General features: G+C 51.3%; 1 protein-coding gene across 1 annotated transcript; it reads left to right on the forward strand.

Annotated features, from left to right (window-relative positions):
- The first annotated feature begins 3,582 nt into the window (after positions 1–3,582).
- Positions 3,583–7,263, forward strand: MESP2 (mesoderm posterior bHLH transcription factor 2). The gene is made up of 3 exons (XM_030815009.1): positions 3,583–3,616; positions 4,883–5,789; positions 6,573–7,263. Exons 2-3 carry the CDS (start codon positions 4,902–4,904, stop codon positions 6,840–6,842), a joined length of 1,158 nt encoding a protein of 385 aa, XP_030670869.1. The 5' UTR covers positions 3,583–3,616; positions 4,883–4,901; the 3' UTR covers positions 6,843–7,263.
- The last annotated feature ends 5,120 nt before the right edge of the window (positions 7,264–12,383 follow it).

Consider the following 12,383-nt stretch of genomic DNA (forward strand, 5'->3'; position numbering starts at 1 on the left):
AGGCCGAGGCAGGTCGATCACCTGAGGTCAGGAGTTCGAGACCAGCCTGGCCAACATGGTGAAACACTGTCTCTACTAAAAACACAAAAAATTAGCCAGGCGTGGTGGCAGGCATCTGTAATCCCACGTACTTGGGAGGCTGAGGCAGGAGAAATCGCTTGAACCTAGGAGGCGGAGGCTGCAGTGCGCTGAGATCATGCCATTGCACTCCAGCCTGGGCAACGAGAGCGAAATTTCATCTCAAAAAATAAATAATAATAATAAAGGAACACCAATAGAAACAGCACCTGCTCTATCTGAAACGCAGCACCTAGATCAAGACATATCTCTGAAGCCTGATGGATTTTGTTTATAACTGTTGAATAAATACATGCAAGTTCCCTGATAGACAGTATGTCAAGAGCTTTATACTGTTGTGTGGCCTTGGACCAATAAATGATGTGCCTACACTACATGTGCCATTATTTCAACCCAAAAAGTTTAGGGGTGAATGTTTTACAAGTTGTCCCTTATTTCCCCTTAGGAAATAGTTTTGTTTTTTTTTTTAAATTTTGGTTTAAACCCTTTTAAGCCATGAAATGTTCCATAACTAACTGCTTCTTTCCAAAGAAAGCCTGTTTGAAATCTATCCCACCTTCTTTTCATGTTATGGACCAATTAAAATTTTCTCTTCTTTATTCATAGCAGCTAGAATAAACTAAACGATAGTTGTCTGCCCAGTGTTATTCAATGCCAAGTGTTACTTCATCATAACGTTAGAGCAGTGACTTGGGCATATTTTCTCCAATATATTTCAAAATAAATTCTGAGGAGAAAAAGTGATATAATTTCATTATTGAAGGTGTATCTGTACCTCCTGCCATTTTACCTTTTTTCCAAAGTTAAAATTATTTACATGGGCTGGTGTACAGTGACTCATACCTGTAATCCCAGCACTTTGGGAGGCCGAGGTGAGTGGATTGCTTGAGCCCAGGAGTATGAGACCTGCCTAGGCAACATGGTGAAACTCCATCTCTACAAAAAATACAAAATTTAGCCGGCGTGATGGTGCGCATCTGTAGTCCCAGCTACTCCGGAGGCTGAGGTGGGAAGATTACCTGAGCCCGGGAGGTGGAGGCTGCAGTGAGCCGTGACTGCCCCACTGCACTCCAGCCTGGGTGACAGAGTGAAACCCTGTCTAAAGAAAAAAATTATTTAAATGGATAAACATTTAAAACATTTAGATCAACTACAACCAAGGTTTTGGTTAAATCTGTATTTGCAGGCAGTACTTTTTTTTTTTTTTTTTTTGAGACAGGGTGTTGCTCTGTGGCCAGGCTGGAGCACAGTGGTGGAATCACAGCTCACTGCAACCTCAAACTCCTGGGTTCAGGGGATCCTCCTGCCTCAGCCTCCCAAGTAGCCGGGACTACAGGTTCACACCACCATGCCTGGCTAATTTTTTTTTTCTTAGATGCAGGGTCTGACTATGTTGCCCAGGCTGGTCTTGAACTCCTGGGCTCAAGCAATCCTCTCACCTCAGCCTTCCAAAGTGCTGGGATTATCTCCACTAAAAATTTGATCCATTATTTTTTTAAAGGGTGAGTCAGCAAAATATGTCCTGACATTGAATGCTCTGAAACATGCTGTTGAATGAAAAAAAAAAAGAAAGAAAGAAAAAAGAAAAAGAAAAGAAAAAGAAGAAAAACAAATTACAAGCTGACATTTACACATAACAATGTACATAATGTAAATGGAGGGTTAATGTGTGTTTGCTAAGGATACACGTGTTTATGTTAACCCACTGGCCAGGTATGGAACTACACACACAGCCTAACAGCCGTTACCTTTTGGGGGTTTATGGGGTGGTTAAAGAGACTCCAGCTTTATCTATAATGTTTCCATTTCTCACAGTGAAATGTAGTAGTTACATAATTTGTGTAATTAAAAGTTAATTTTTGAAAATAGTGATGCCCTCCCTCAAAAAAAAAAAAAAAGAAACAAACAAAAAATAGATTAGCCAGTCATAGTGGTATGTGCCTGTAGTCCCAGCTACTTGAGAGGCTGAGGCAGGAGGATCACTTGAACACAGTTTTAGGGTACAGTGAGCCATGATCACATCACTGCACTCCAGCCTGGGCAACAGAGTGAGACCCTGTCTCTAAAATTAAAATAAATAAAGGCTGGGCACAGTGGCTCATGCCTGTAATAGCATTTTGGGTGGCTGAGGCGGGCAGATCACTTGAGGCCAGGAGTTCGAGACCAGCCTAGCCAACATGGTGAAACCCCATCTCTACTAAAAATACAAAAATTAGCCAGGCATGGTGGCATGCACCTGTGGTCCCAGCTACTCAGGAGGCTGAAGCAGGAGGATTCCTTGAGCCTGGGAGGTGGAGGGTTGCAGTGAGCTGCCACTGCACTCCAACCTGGGCGACAGACCCTGTCTCAAAAATAAAACAAATAATAAAATAAAATAAAATCAGCCACAAAAATATTACAAGGCAGCTGGGCCTGGTGGCTCACGCCTGTAATCCCAGCACTTTGGGAGGCGGAAGAGGGCAGATCACTTGAGCCCAGGAGTTCAAGACCAGCCTGGGTAAAACCCAACTCTACAAAAAATGATAATAATCATTAAATAATTACAAAGCCATTTGCTACTTCAGGCTGCTGCAGGTTAATCTCTTCTTGAACACCACTGTCATGTTGATCTTTAGTTAGTTATTAGCTAATGATTTTTAAAATTGTATCACCGTTCCGCTCAAAAGTCCCTATGGCTCCCAAAACCAACTCCTTAACCTGGCCCCAGCCCAGGTATGCTCTGGCCTTCCACATCACCACCCCAGTGCCCTGCTCCTGAGGCATCTTGGAAGGTCCCAAGGCCAGGTCTTTGCTTATGCAGTTCCCATCCGGAATGCACGGCACCTGCCTCTCTCCCTACTCAAATCCTACGCCTGGTTCAAAGCCCAGCTATGACTTCTTCACCTCTGTGACCAGAACCCTAATGTCCCTGGCCTTCTTTTGGCTCTTAGCCTCAGGACTCAGCCCTTTCCCCAAGACCACACAGGACATTGACAATCTCCTTTAAACTGTAATTGTTGCTGAGAAGATCATTTACTTTATAAATTTTACTATCTCAACTATCCCTCACACAGTCCCATGTAGATACTATCATTATTCCTGTTTTACTGAGCAGAAGCTCAAGCTCAAACAGGTTAAGGGCTCTGCCTAAGGGCATATAGCTACTGTTACACAATGGCCTCTTCACTTTTCTTTCCCACAAGACTGAAATCTCATTAGAGCAGAGATCACGACTAGCTCATTCACCCTGTGTGCTCCACATTTACTGGTTGCTAAATATGAATTCGGCCAGGCGCAGTGGCTCACACCTATAAACCCAGCACTTTGGGAGGCCAAGGCGGGTGGATCACTGGAGGTCAGGAGTTTAAGACCAGCCTGGCTAACATGGCAAAAACCCGTCTCTATTAAAAATACAAAAATTAGCCAGACGTGATGGTGCATACCTGTAGTCCCAGCTACTTGAGAGGCTGAGGCAGAAGAATCACTTGAACCCAGGAGGTGGAGGTTGTGGTGAGCTGAGATGGTGCCACTGCACTCCAGCCTGGACGATAGAGCAAGTCTGTTTCAAAAAAAAAAGAATAAACAAATAAATATGAATTAAATGAATAAAGCCCATTAGTGCCTTGAAATGTAAGTATTTTCTTTTTATTTTATTTTATTTATTTATTTATTTATTTTTGAGACGGAGTCTCGCTCTGTCACCCAGGCTGGAGTGCAGTGGCACGATCTCGGCTCACTGCAACCTCTGTCTCCCGGGTTCAAGCGATTCTCCTGCCTCAGCGTCCCGAGTAGCTGGGATTACAGGCACCTGCCACCACACTCGGCTGGTTTTTGTATTTTTAGTAGAGACAGGGTTTCACCATGTTGGCCAGGCTGGTCTCGAACTCATGACCTCAGGTGATCCACCCGCGTCGGCCTCCCAAAGTGCTGGGATTACAGGCGTCAGCCACCGCGCCTGGCCAGTGCCTTCTTTATAAAATGATCATGGCAAACCTTCAGCTCACTTGCCAGGGCCTAAGTGCTTACAGGGATCGCTGTACTTAGTCCAGGAACCATCCTAGGCATAGGTATTTTGTATCACTATTGGTACCGATGAGGGAATCTGAGGCTCAGAGGAGCTAAATAACTTAACCAAGGTCACAGCCAATACAGAGGCCGGCGTGGGGACCCATTTTTGCTGGTTTTCATCACCTAGGGTACCCAACTCCTCTTCCCCAACCTAATCTATTCCATTTCTCAAGAGTAGATACAGACCATGGGCAGTGAGATGCCTTTCTTGGTGTCACTCAACAAATCAGAAACTGTGGATTTTGGGGATCCCAGAAAGGCCCACCTGCACTTCTGCCTCAGCCACCGTGGGCAGGGCCCTCCGGGCTTGTCTTGATGCCTTATTTAATACAACAGTAGGCACCGCGTCCTGGGCACAGACCTCCGGGAGGTTGGTGATGAGTGAGGCACCCACTCCTCACTGGGTCCCTGAGGCACCCACAGACCATGGCACTACCCGCCACTGTTGGGCTCCCGGGCACTCGCCGTGAGCAGTGGACGGGGCAGGGGCGTGGGTGGGAGCGTGGTGAGAAGCTTAGCTCCATCCAGATGCGAATTGTCCCTCCCACACTTCCCGGGCTGCAGGGGCCTCCATTTAGAGCCCCCAAGGAGTCAGAATCCACACCTCCGCAAATGGGCCCGCTTTCCCAGGGGCCCCCTGCCCAGACCTTCCCTGGGCTCTGTGGGTTTTGACACCTCTCTGCAACCTGGCGGGGGGCCACCTCGCACCTTTGGTCAACATAAAAGCACAGGCCTGGAGGTGGCCAGCCCAGCCTCCCAGAGCCTGCAGCCCGGCCATGGCCCAGTCGCCTCCTCCGCAGAGCCTCCTCGGCCACGACCACTGGATCTTCGCCCAGGGCTGGGGCTGGGCCGGCCACTCGGACTCCACGTCCCCGGCCTCCTCCTCGGATTCGTCGGGTTCGTGCCCCTGCGACGGCGCCCGCGGACTCCCGCAGCCAGCGCCTGCGGGCTGCAGCTCCCGAGCCACAGAGGCAGCCGCGACGACGCCCAGACTAGCGCGCACCGGACCAGCGGGCGGACAGCGGCAGAGCGCCAGCGAGCGGGAGAAACTGCGCATGCGCACGCTGGCCCGCGCCCTGCACGAGTTGCGCCGCTTTCTGCCCCCCTCCGTGGCGCCCGCCGGCCAGAGCCTGACCAAGATCCAGACGCTGCGCCTGGCCATCCGCTACATCGGTCACCTATCGGCCGTGCTGGGTCTCAGCGAGGAGAGTCTGCAGTGCCGGCGCAGGCAGCGCGGGGACGCGGGGTCCCCTCGGGGCTGCCCGCTGTGCCCCGACCGCGGCCCCGCGGAGGCGCAGACGCAGGCGGAGGGGCAGGGGCAAGGGCAGGGGCAAGGGCAGGGGCAAGAGCAGGGGCGCAGGCCGGGCCTGGTCTCCGCCGTCCTCGCCGAGGCGTCCTGGGGATCCCCGTCCGCCTGCCCCGGAGCCCAAGCCGCACCCGAGCGCCTGGGGAGGGGGGTCCACGACACGGATCCCTGGGCAACACCCCCTTACTGCCCCAAGATACAGTCGCCCCAGTATTCGTCCCAAGGGACAACCTCCGACGCGTCTCTTTGGACGTCACCCCAAGGCTGTCCCTGGACGCAGTCGTCCCCAGAGTCCCGGAACCCGCCAGTGCCCTGGACGACGTCCCCAGCAACCCTGGAGCTGGCTGCAGTGTACCAGGTATGTGTGGAGGCCCTTGCTGTGTTCCCCAGCCTCCAGTCTGCAGAGAATCTCATACTTTTTCGATCCCAGCTTATCTACTCCAGGATTATCTAATGGAGGGGAGAATGGAAGGAACCCCCGGCTCCTTGGGAGAAGAGGTGGGACCCTGGGAAGTTAAGGCCATCTCCACAGTCACCACAAGCAGTCTTCACAGCCATGGGAAAGAGGGGGAGCCCGCTGACTTTCTCAGAGGGTGGAAGGTAGCAGGGTGGGCGTGCTAGCTTCAAGTGCTATTAAGAGTGCAGTGGGGGAAGTCTGTCCCAGGGTAAGGGCAGCATTTCCTGAGTAGATGGGCCTAGAGCTGGTGATTTCAAGTTTTCTTCAAGCTTCATTCATTCATGAGGCTCATGAATGACTCATGGTCCATAAAAAATCATATTAACCAAAATTGGTTGAACACTTTCTATGTGCCTATCATCATTCTTGGCACCTTACATGTATTATTCAGCCCCAGTAATGACCCTAGGAAGTAGGTATTATCAGCATCCCTATTTTACAGGTGAGAAAACTGAGACTAAAAGAAGCTACCTGAGTTCTCATTGCTAGTGAGTAGCAGAACTGGGATTTAAGCCTTAGCAGAGTGTCTCCCGAGCCAGTTCTCTTAACCACTTGGCTTTGCTGCATTCATGGCACCAGGACTGTCCGGATGCTGCCAGCCACACCATATCAACCAGCCAGATTCAAGATCTCTGGACATCAGGGAGTAGCCCACTAACCAGGCTGCTCTCATCTCTCTTGCAGGGTCTCTCTGTGTCTCCAGAGTCCTGTCTGTCACTGGGAGCTCCATCTCTCCTGCCCCACCCATCATGCCAGAGACTGCAGCCTCAGACCCCCTGGGGGTGCTGGAGCCACAGTGCAGAGGTGGTGCCCAACTCAGAGGACCAGGGACTAGGCGCCGCCTTCCAGCTCAGTGAAGCAAGCCCTCCCCAGAGCTCAGGCCTGCGGTTCAGTGGCTGCCCTGAACTTTGGCAAGAAGATCTGGAGGGGGCCGGCCTGGGCATCTTCTACTAAATGGCCTCGGCTTCCCTCTTTCCATCCGGGAATCAGGCCTGTAGCATGGGTGCCTCCACATTTGTTAATTAGTGGCTTTTCATGTTCTCCTTTAGCCAAGTCTCCCTTTTTCCAAGTGATGTCTTTCAGGGAAGCAGTGTTTGAAATAGATAGTGTGTATCTTCCCTGGATGGAGTCAGGGTGGGGGCAGTGTCCTCCACTGCTAGACACCCCCAGAATGCCTGGCGCTCTGCAGAGCACAGTCTGAGCTGCTCTAAGAAGGCTTCTCCTTTACCCCAAAGGCAGCTGGGCAGGGACAGGTGGAAGAATGGGTGTAGGCGGCAGGCCCCATACTCTGCTTCTTAGTGACAGTTGGCTGGAGCCCTGTATGCTTTGATTTTTTTGTAGTTAAAAAGAAACACACACACACACACAACAAAAATTTGGTTTGGTCTTGTTTTTTGTCCATCAACCTGGGTTTTTCTTGCCTCTGGAAAAAGAAACATGTTTTCCTTCTGTGGGGAACAAGTTCCGCTGCCCTTTCCTTCCCGAATCCAGGCCTGCCAAGGTTTGTGTGGGCCCTCATTTGTCAGTTTGACCCTATTTATTGTGCTGGAGCTCCAGGGCCAAAAGCTACACCTGGCTCGCTGTGCAAGGTAGCACAGGTGGGCTAAGCTTGGGCCTGCCCACTTGCCCCAGCCACATCACCACTGCCCTTTTGTGTTCTTCTGGGTGCATTCCTGGTGACTGCTGGGGTGGGTGCATGCAGCTGTGGACAGACAGACAGGAGCCCCAAATGGGGAGACCACAGTCCCAGAGACCTGTGATTTAGGGCTCTTTCACAATGACATGAAATTTTCTTCAAAGAATGCTGGGAGTGGTTCCTATGTGCTAGGCCCAGTGTATTAGTTTGTGAGGGCTGCCATACTAGAATGCCACGGGCTGGGTGCAGTGGCTTATGCCTGTAATCCCAGCACTTTGAGAGGCTGAGGTGGGAGGATCCCTTGAGGCCAGGAATTCGAGACCATCCTGGGCAACATAGCGAGACCCCGTCCCTACAAAAAACTTAAAAAAAAACCAACCATAGACTGGGTGGCTTAAACAACAGAAATTTATTTTCTCACAATTCTGGAGGCTAGAAGTCCAAGATCAAGGTGTAGGCAGGTTTGGTTTCTTCTGGGGCCTCTCTCTGTGGCTTGCAGATGACTGCCTGTTCATTGAGCCCCTACATGGTCACACATCTGTCTCTATTGTCTGTGTCCTGATTTCTTATAAGGGCACTAGTCATGTTGGATCAGGACCTACCCTAAGGGACCCATTTAACTGTATTTACTCTTCTAGGGATCTTCCTTCTAATACATCACAGTTACATTCCAAAATATTGGATGTTAGGGCTTAAACACAAGAAACTTTTTTTTTTTTTTTTTCTTTTTTTGAGACAGAGTCCTGCTCTGTCATCCAGGCTGGAGTGCAATGGTGCGATCTCAGCTCACTGCAACCTCTGCCTCCCGGGTTCAAGCGATTCTCCTGCCTCAGCCTCCTGAGTAGCTGGGATTACAGATGCCTGCCACCATGACTGGCTAATTTTTGTATTTTCAGTAGACACGGGGTTTCACCATGTTGGCCAGGCTGGTCTTGAACTCCTGACCTCAAGTGATCCACCTGCCTCGGCCTCCCAAAGTGCTGGGATTACAGGTGTAAGCCACCGCAGCCAGCCAAACAAAGGAAATTTTTTTTTCTTTTTTTTGAGAGGGAGTCTCACTCTGTCGCCCAGTCTCACTCTGCCTCTCAGAGCAGCAGACCCTTGCTGCCTCCAGTCCATCTGTCCGTCCATGGCTCCATCCCAGGCGTGCTGCTCTGGGCTGCACCTCTCTGCTAAGTGCCTGGCAGAGGAGGGAGAAGGACTGATGCTTGTACCCTTCCTGGGATGACTGGTCTACCCACACCTTCTTCCTGGGAACCCCAGTCACTGTCTGTAAGAGACTTAACACTTGCTGAGTACCTCACCCAGGCCTTTCAATGACCCTGCAATGGAGAGAACATTCTGGTTTTTCATATGGGTAACTAAGGCTAGGAGAAGTGAAAGGCTCAGCCCATGTCCAGAGCTGTGCTGAAAGGTTCTCTCAGGGCCGGGTGCAGTGGCTCATGCCTGTAATCCCAGCACTTAGGGAGGCCAAGGCAGGAAGATTGTTCAAAGCCAAGAGTTGGAGACCAGTCTGGGCAACATAGCAAGGACCTGCCTTTGCAAAAACTTTTAAAATTATCCAGGTGTGGTGGTGTGTGCCTATAGTCCCAGCTACGAGAACTGAGACGGGAAAATTGCTTGAGCCCAAGAGGACGAGGCTCCAATGAGCTGTGATTGTACCACTGCACTCCAGCCTGGGGGAACAGAGCGATACCCCGTCTCTATAAACATACAAACAAACAAAAAGCAAACTTCAAATTTGTTGGGCACAGTGGTTCACACCTGTAAACCCAGCACTTTGGGAGGGTGAGGTGGAAAGATTGCTTGAGGCCAGGAGTTTAAGGCCAGCCTGGGCAACATAGCAAGACCCCATCTCTTAAAAAAAAAAAAGGAAGGAAGAGAGGGAGGAAGGGAAAATGAGGCCAGGCGCAGTGGCTCACTTCTATAATCCCAGCAGGCAGATCACCTGAGGTCAGGAATTTGAGACCAGCCCGGCCAACATGGTGAAACCCCGTCTCTACTAAAAATACAAAAAATTAGCCTGGTGTGGTAGTGAGAGCCTGTAATCCCAGCTACTCAAGAGGCTGGGGCAGGAAAATCGCTTGAGCCCAGGAGGTGGAGGTTGCAGTGAGCTGAGATTGTGCCACTGCAAGCCTGGGCGATAGAGTGAGACTCTGTCTCAAAAAAAAAAAAAAAAAGGAAAAAGAAAATGAAAGATTGCCTTAGCTATGCTGACTCCACAGTCTCGAAAGGCTGGGTCAGAGGAGCCACCGGTGCTGCTGCCTCCAGAGCCTCAGCACCTTCCATTCCTGCTGGACTTGAGTGCTGAGGGCTCATCTCTCTGGCAGGCAAGAGCGCTGGGCAGGGAGTCAGCCGCCAGAGTTCTAGTTGGTTCCTGCTCTTTGACCTTGACCAAGGCTCTGCAGGCATTCCTCTGGCTCTGTGTATCCTCACTGCATTCCAGGATCAGCCATGGAGGTCCTGATGAGTGCCAGCATTGTACACTGCCAGGTGGCATCCTCAGAGGTGTTTGAACCAGAGCGACTCCATCTTGAATAGGGGCTGGGCAAAATGAGGCTGAGACCTGCTGGGCTGCATTCCCAGGAGGTTAGGCATTCTTAATCACAGGATGAGACAGGAGAGCGGCATAAGATGCAGGTCACAAAGACCTTGCTGATAAAACAGCATGCAGTAAAGAAACCAGCCAAAACCCGCCAAAACCAAGATGGTGACCATCCTCACTGCTTATTATGCACTGATTATAATACATTAGCTGCTAAAAGACACTCCCACCAGTGTAAGACAGTTCACAAATGCCACGGCAATATCCAGGATTTACCCTATATGTTCTAAAAACGGGAGAAACCCTCAGTTCTGGGAAATCCCCACTTCTTTCCCAAAAAACTCATGAATAATCCACCCCTTGTTTAGCATATAATCAAGAAATAAGGCTGGGCGCAGTGGCTCATGCCTATAATCCCAGCACTTTGGGAGGCTGCAGTGGGCGGATCTCCTGGGGTTGAGAAACCCCACCTCTAATAAAAATACAAAATTAGCCGGGCATAGTGGTGCATGCCTGTAATCCCAGCTACTTGGGAGGCTGAGGCAGGAGAATCGCTTGAACCCAGGAGGCGGAGATTGTGGTGAGCCAAGATCACGCCATTGCACTCCAGCCTAGGCAACAAGAACGAAATTCCGTCTCAAAAAACAAACAAACAAAAAATCAAGAAATAACTCTTAAGTTTACTCAGTTGAGCAGCCCATGCTGCTGCCCTGCCTGTGTAGTAGCCATTCTTTGATTCCTTTCCATTCTTAATAACTTGCTTTCACTTTATGGACTTGCCCCGAATTCTTTCTTGCATGAGCTCCAAGGACTCTCTCTTGGGGTCTGGATCCAGACCCCTTTCCAGTAACGGCACAAGCATGGCAGTATAGACGTCACGCACCCCACCCCAGCTCAAGATGGAGAACTGGCTTCCACTTCTGTGCAGGGAGTAAAGCCAGACAGCGGTTCCAGTTCAGTTCTACTGAGTTGTGACTTCATCTCCTTGCCCTGCAGTTTCCTTATCTGTAAAGTTGAGATAAAGATATTCCTTATCTCATGGTACAGTTTAGAACTAAATGAAATAATGTGCATAAACTCTTCTCCCTGGCAGGCCAGCTCTCTCCTCTGCAATGTCAAGAGGGCCTAGAGCCTATTAGGAACTCAAGATGGTGAGGCTGGCCCCTCCCACAGCTGGTCCCCAGAAGGTCAAGTGCCAGCCACGGCCGCTGGGTACTGGCGACAGGAAGGGTTGGCCCAAAGTGGCTGGTGGAGCTTAATCTGGGGCGGCCCAGGGAGCCTCCTGGCTGGTGGAGGGACAGCACCCCATCATCGGGGCTGGCCTCCGCCCTTAGCCCGCCCTACTCTTTGATGTGCAGATGGTGGTGGGGGATGGGGGGCCTTCCTGGCCCCAGGCCTGCCTGCTTCTCACAAGGGGGAAGAGGCTGGTGGGCCAAGGGTGATAATAAAACCCAGCTCTCCTTATGTGTCAGGCCATTTGCTAAGTACATGTATCTCCTTCAATCCACACGCCAGCCCAACAGCTCTGACACTGCCACGTTGTGCAGATGAGACCGAGGCCTGGGCATGTGGGTGCCTTGTCTAAGAAACTGAAACCAGACCTGCCGGACTCCAGGATTCCAGCCTGCGGAGGTGGCCGTGAGTGTCTGTTGGAGGTGACTCCTAAGGACCCCTGTGGCTGTTCCCACCTTCTCCCCCTCCCCTCAGCCTTGGATATTCAACTGGGCCTTGCAGGGCAGAGGCTGAGCCACAATGGGACTCCATTTGTCAAGAAATGCTCACCAGGGCCAATGTGTGCGTGGAGCTGCGCTGGTCCCAGGCCTTCTCAGAGTTGGCCCTAACTGTCCTCTGCCCCAGGTGACGTGGAGGGCACAGCCCCCACTTTATGAGCCTGGCAAAGCTGTCCCCACCCCCATGGCTTGCCTGCTCATCAGCCCAGCCCCTCCCTGTGTGCTGCTCTAAAAAACAACCTCTTTATGCATTGGTACCCGCACCCCACTCCACCCTTCTACCATGGAAGACGGTGGGTCGTGCCCTTGGCCAGTGAAGGGTGGCACCAGGTCTAGGACCCTACGCTTGCTGCCTTCACTGCACAGACCTGTCCCACATTGTCCCGGGTATCCCAGGTGTTCCTGTGGGGTGGGAAGAGGGGCACGGCCAGCACCCTGCACCCTTGCCTCATGTTAAGGAGGGTGCTCCCTGGAGAGCACTCTCTGCGCTCTGCCAGGGCCCCTCTCACCACTCTCTGCGGGAGCACTGGGTCCACAGCTGCCCACCCTCCACCTCGTGATGCCTCCCCACCACCCAGCATCTC

This window comes from Nomascus leucogenys, chromosome 6, assembly GCF_006542625.1.
Source record: "Nomascus leucogenys isolate Asia chromosome 6, Asia_NLE_v1, whole genome shotgun sequence".
Taxonomy (NCBI): Eukaryota; Metazoa; Chordata; class Mammalia; order Primates; family Hylobatidae; genus Nomascus; species Nomascus leucogenys.

Coding starts and splice junctions, on each gene's coding strand:
- MESP2 (XM_030815009.1), top strand. CDS start 4,902: ATGGCCCAGTCGCCTCCTCCGCAGAGCCTCCTCGGCCACGACCACTGG. Junction 5,790..6,572: donor AGCTGGCTGCAGTGTACCAG/GTATGTGTGGAG, acceptor TCTCTCTTGCAG/GGTCTCTCTGTGTCTCCAGA.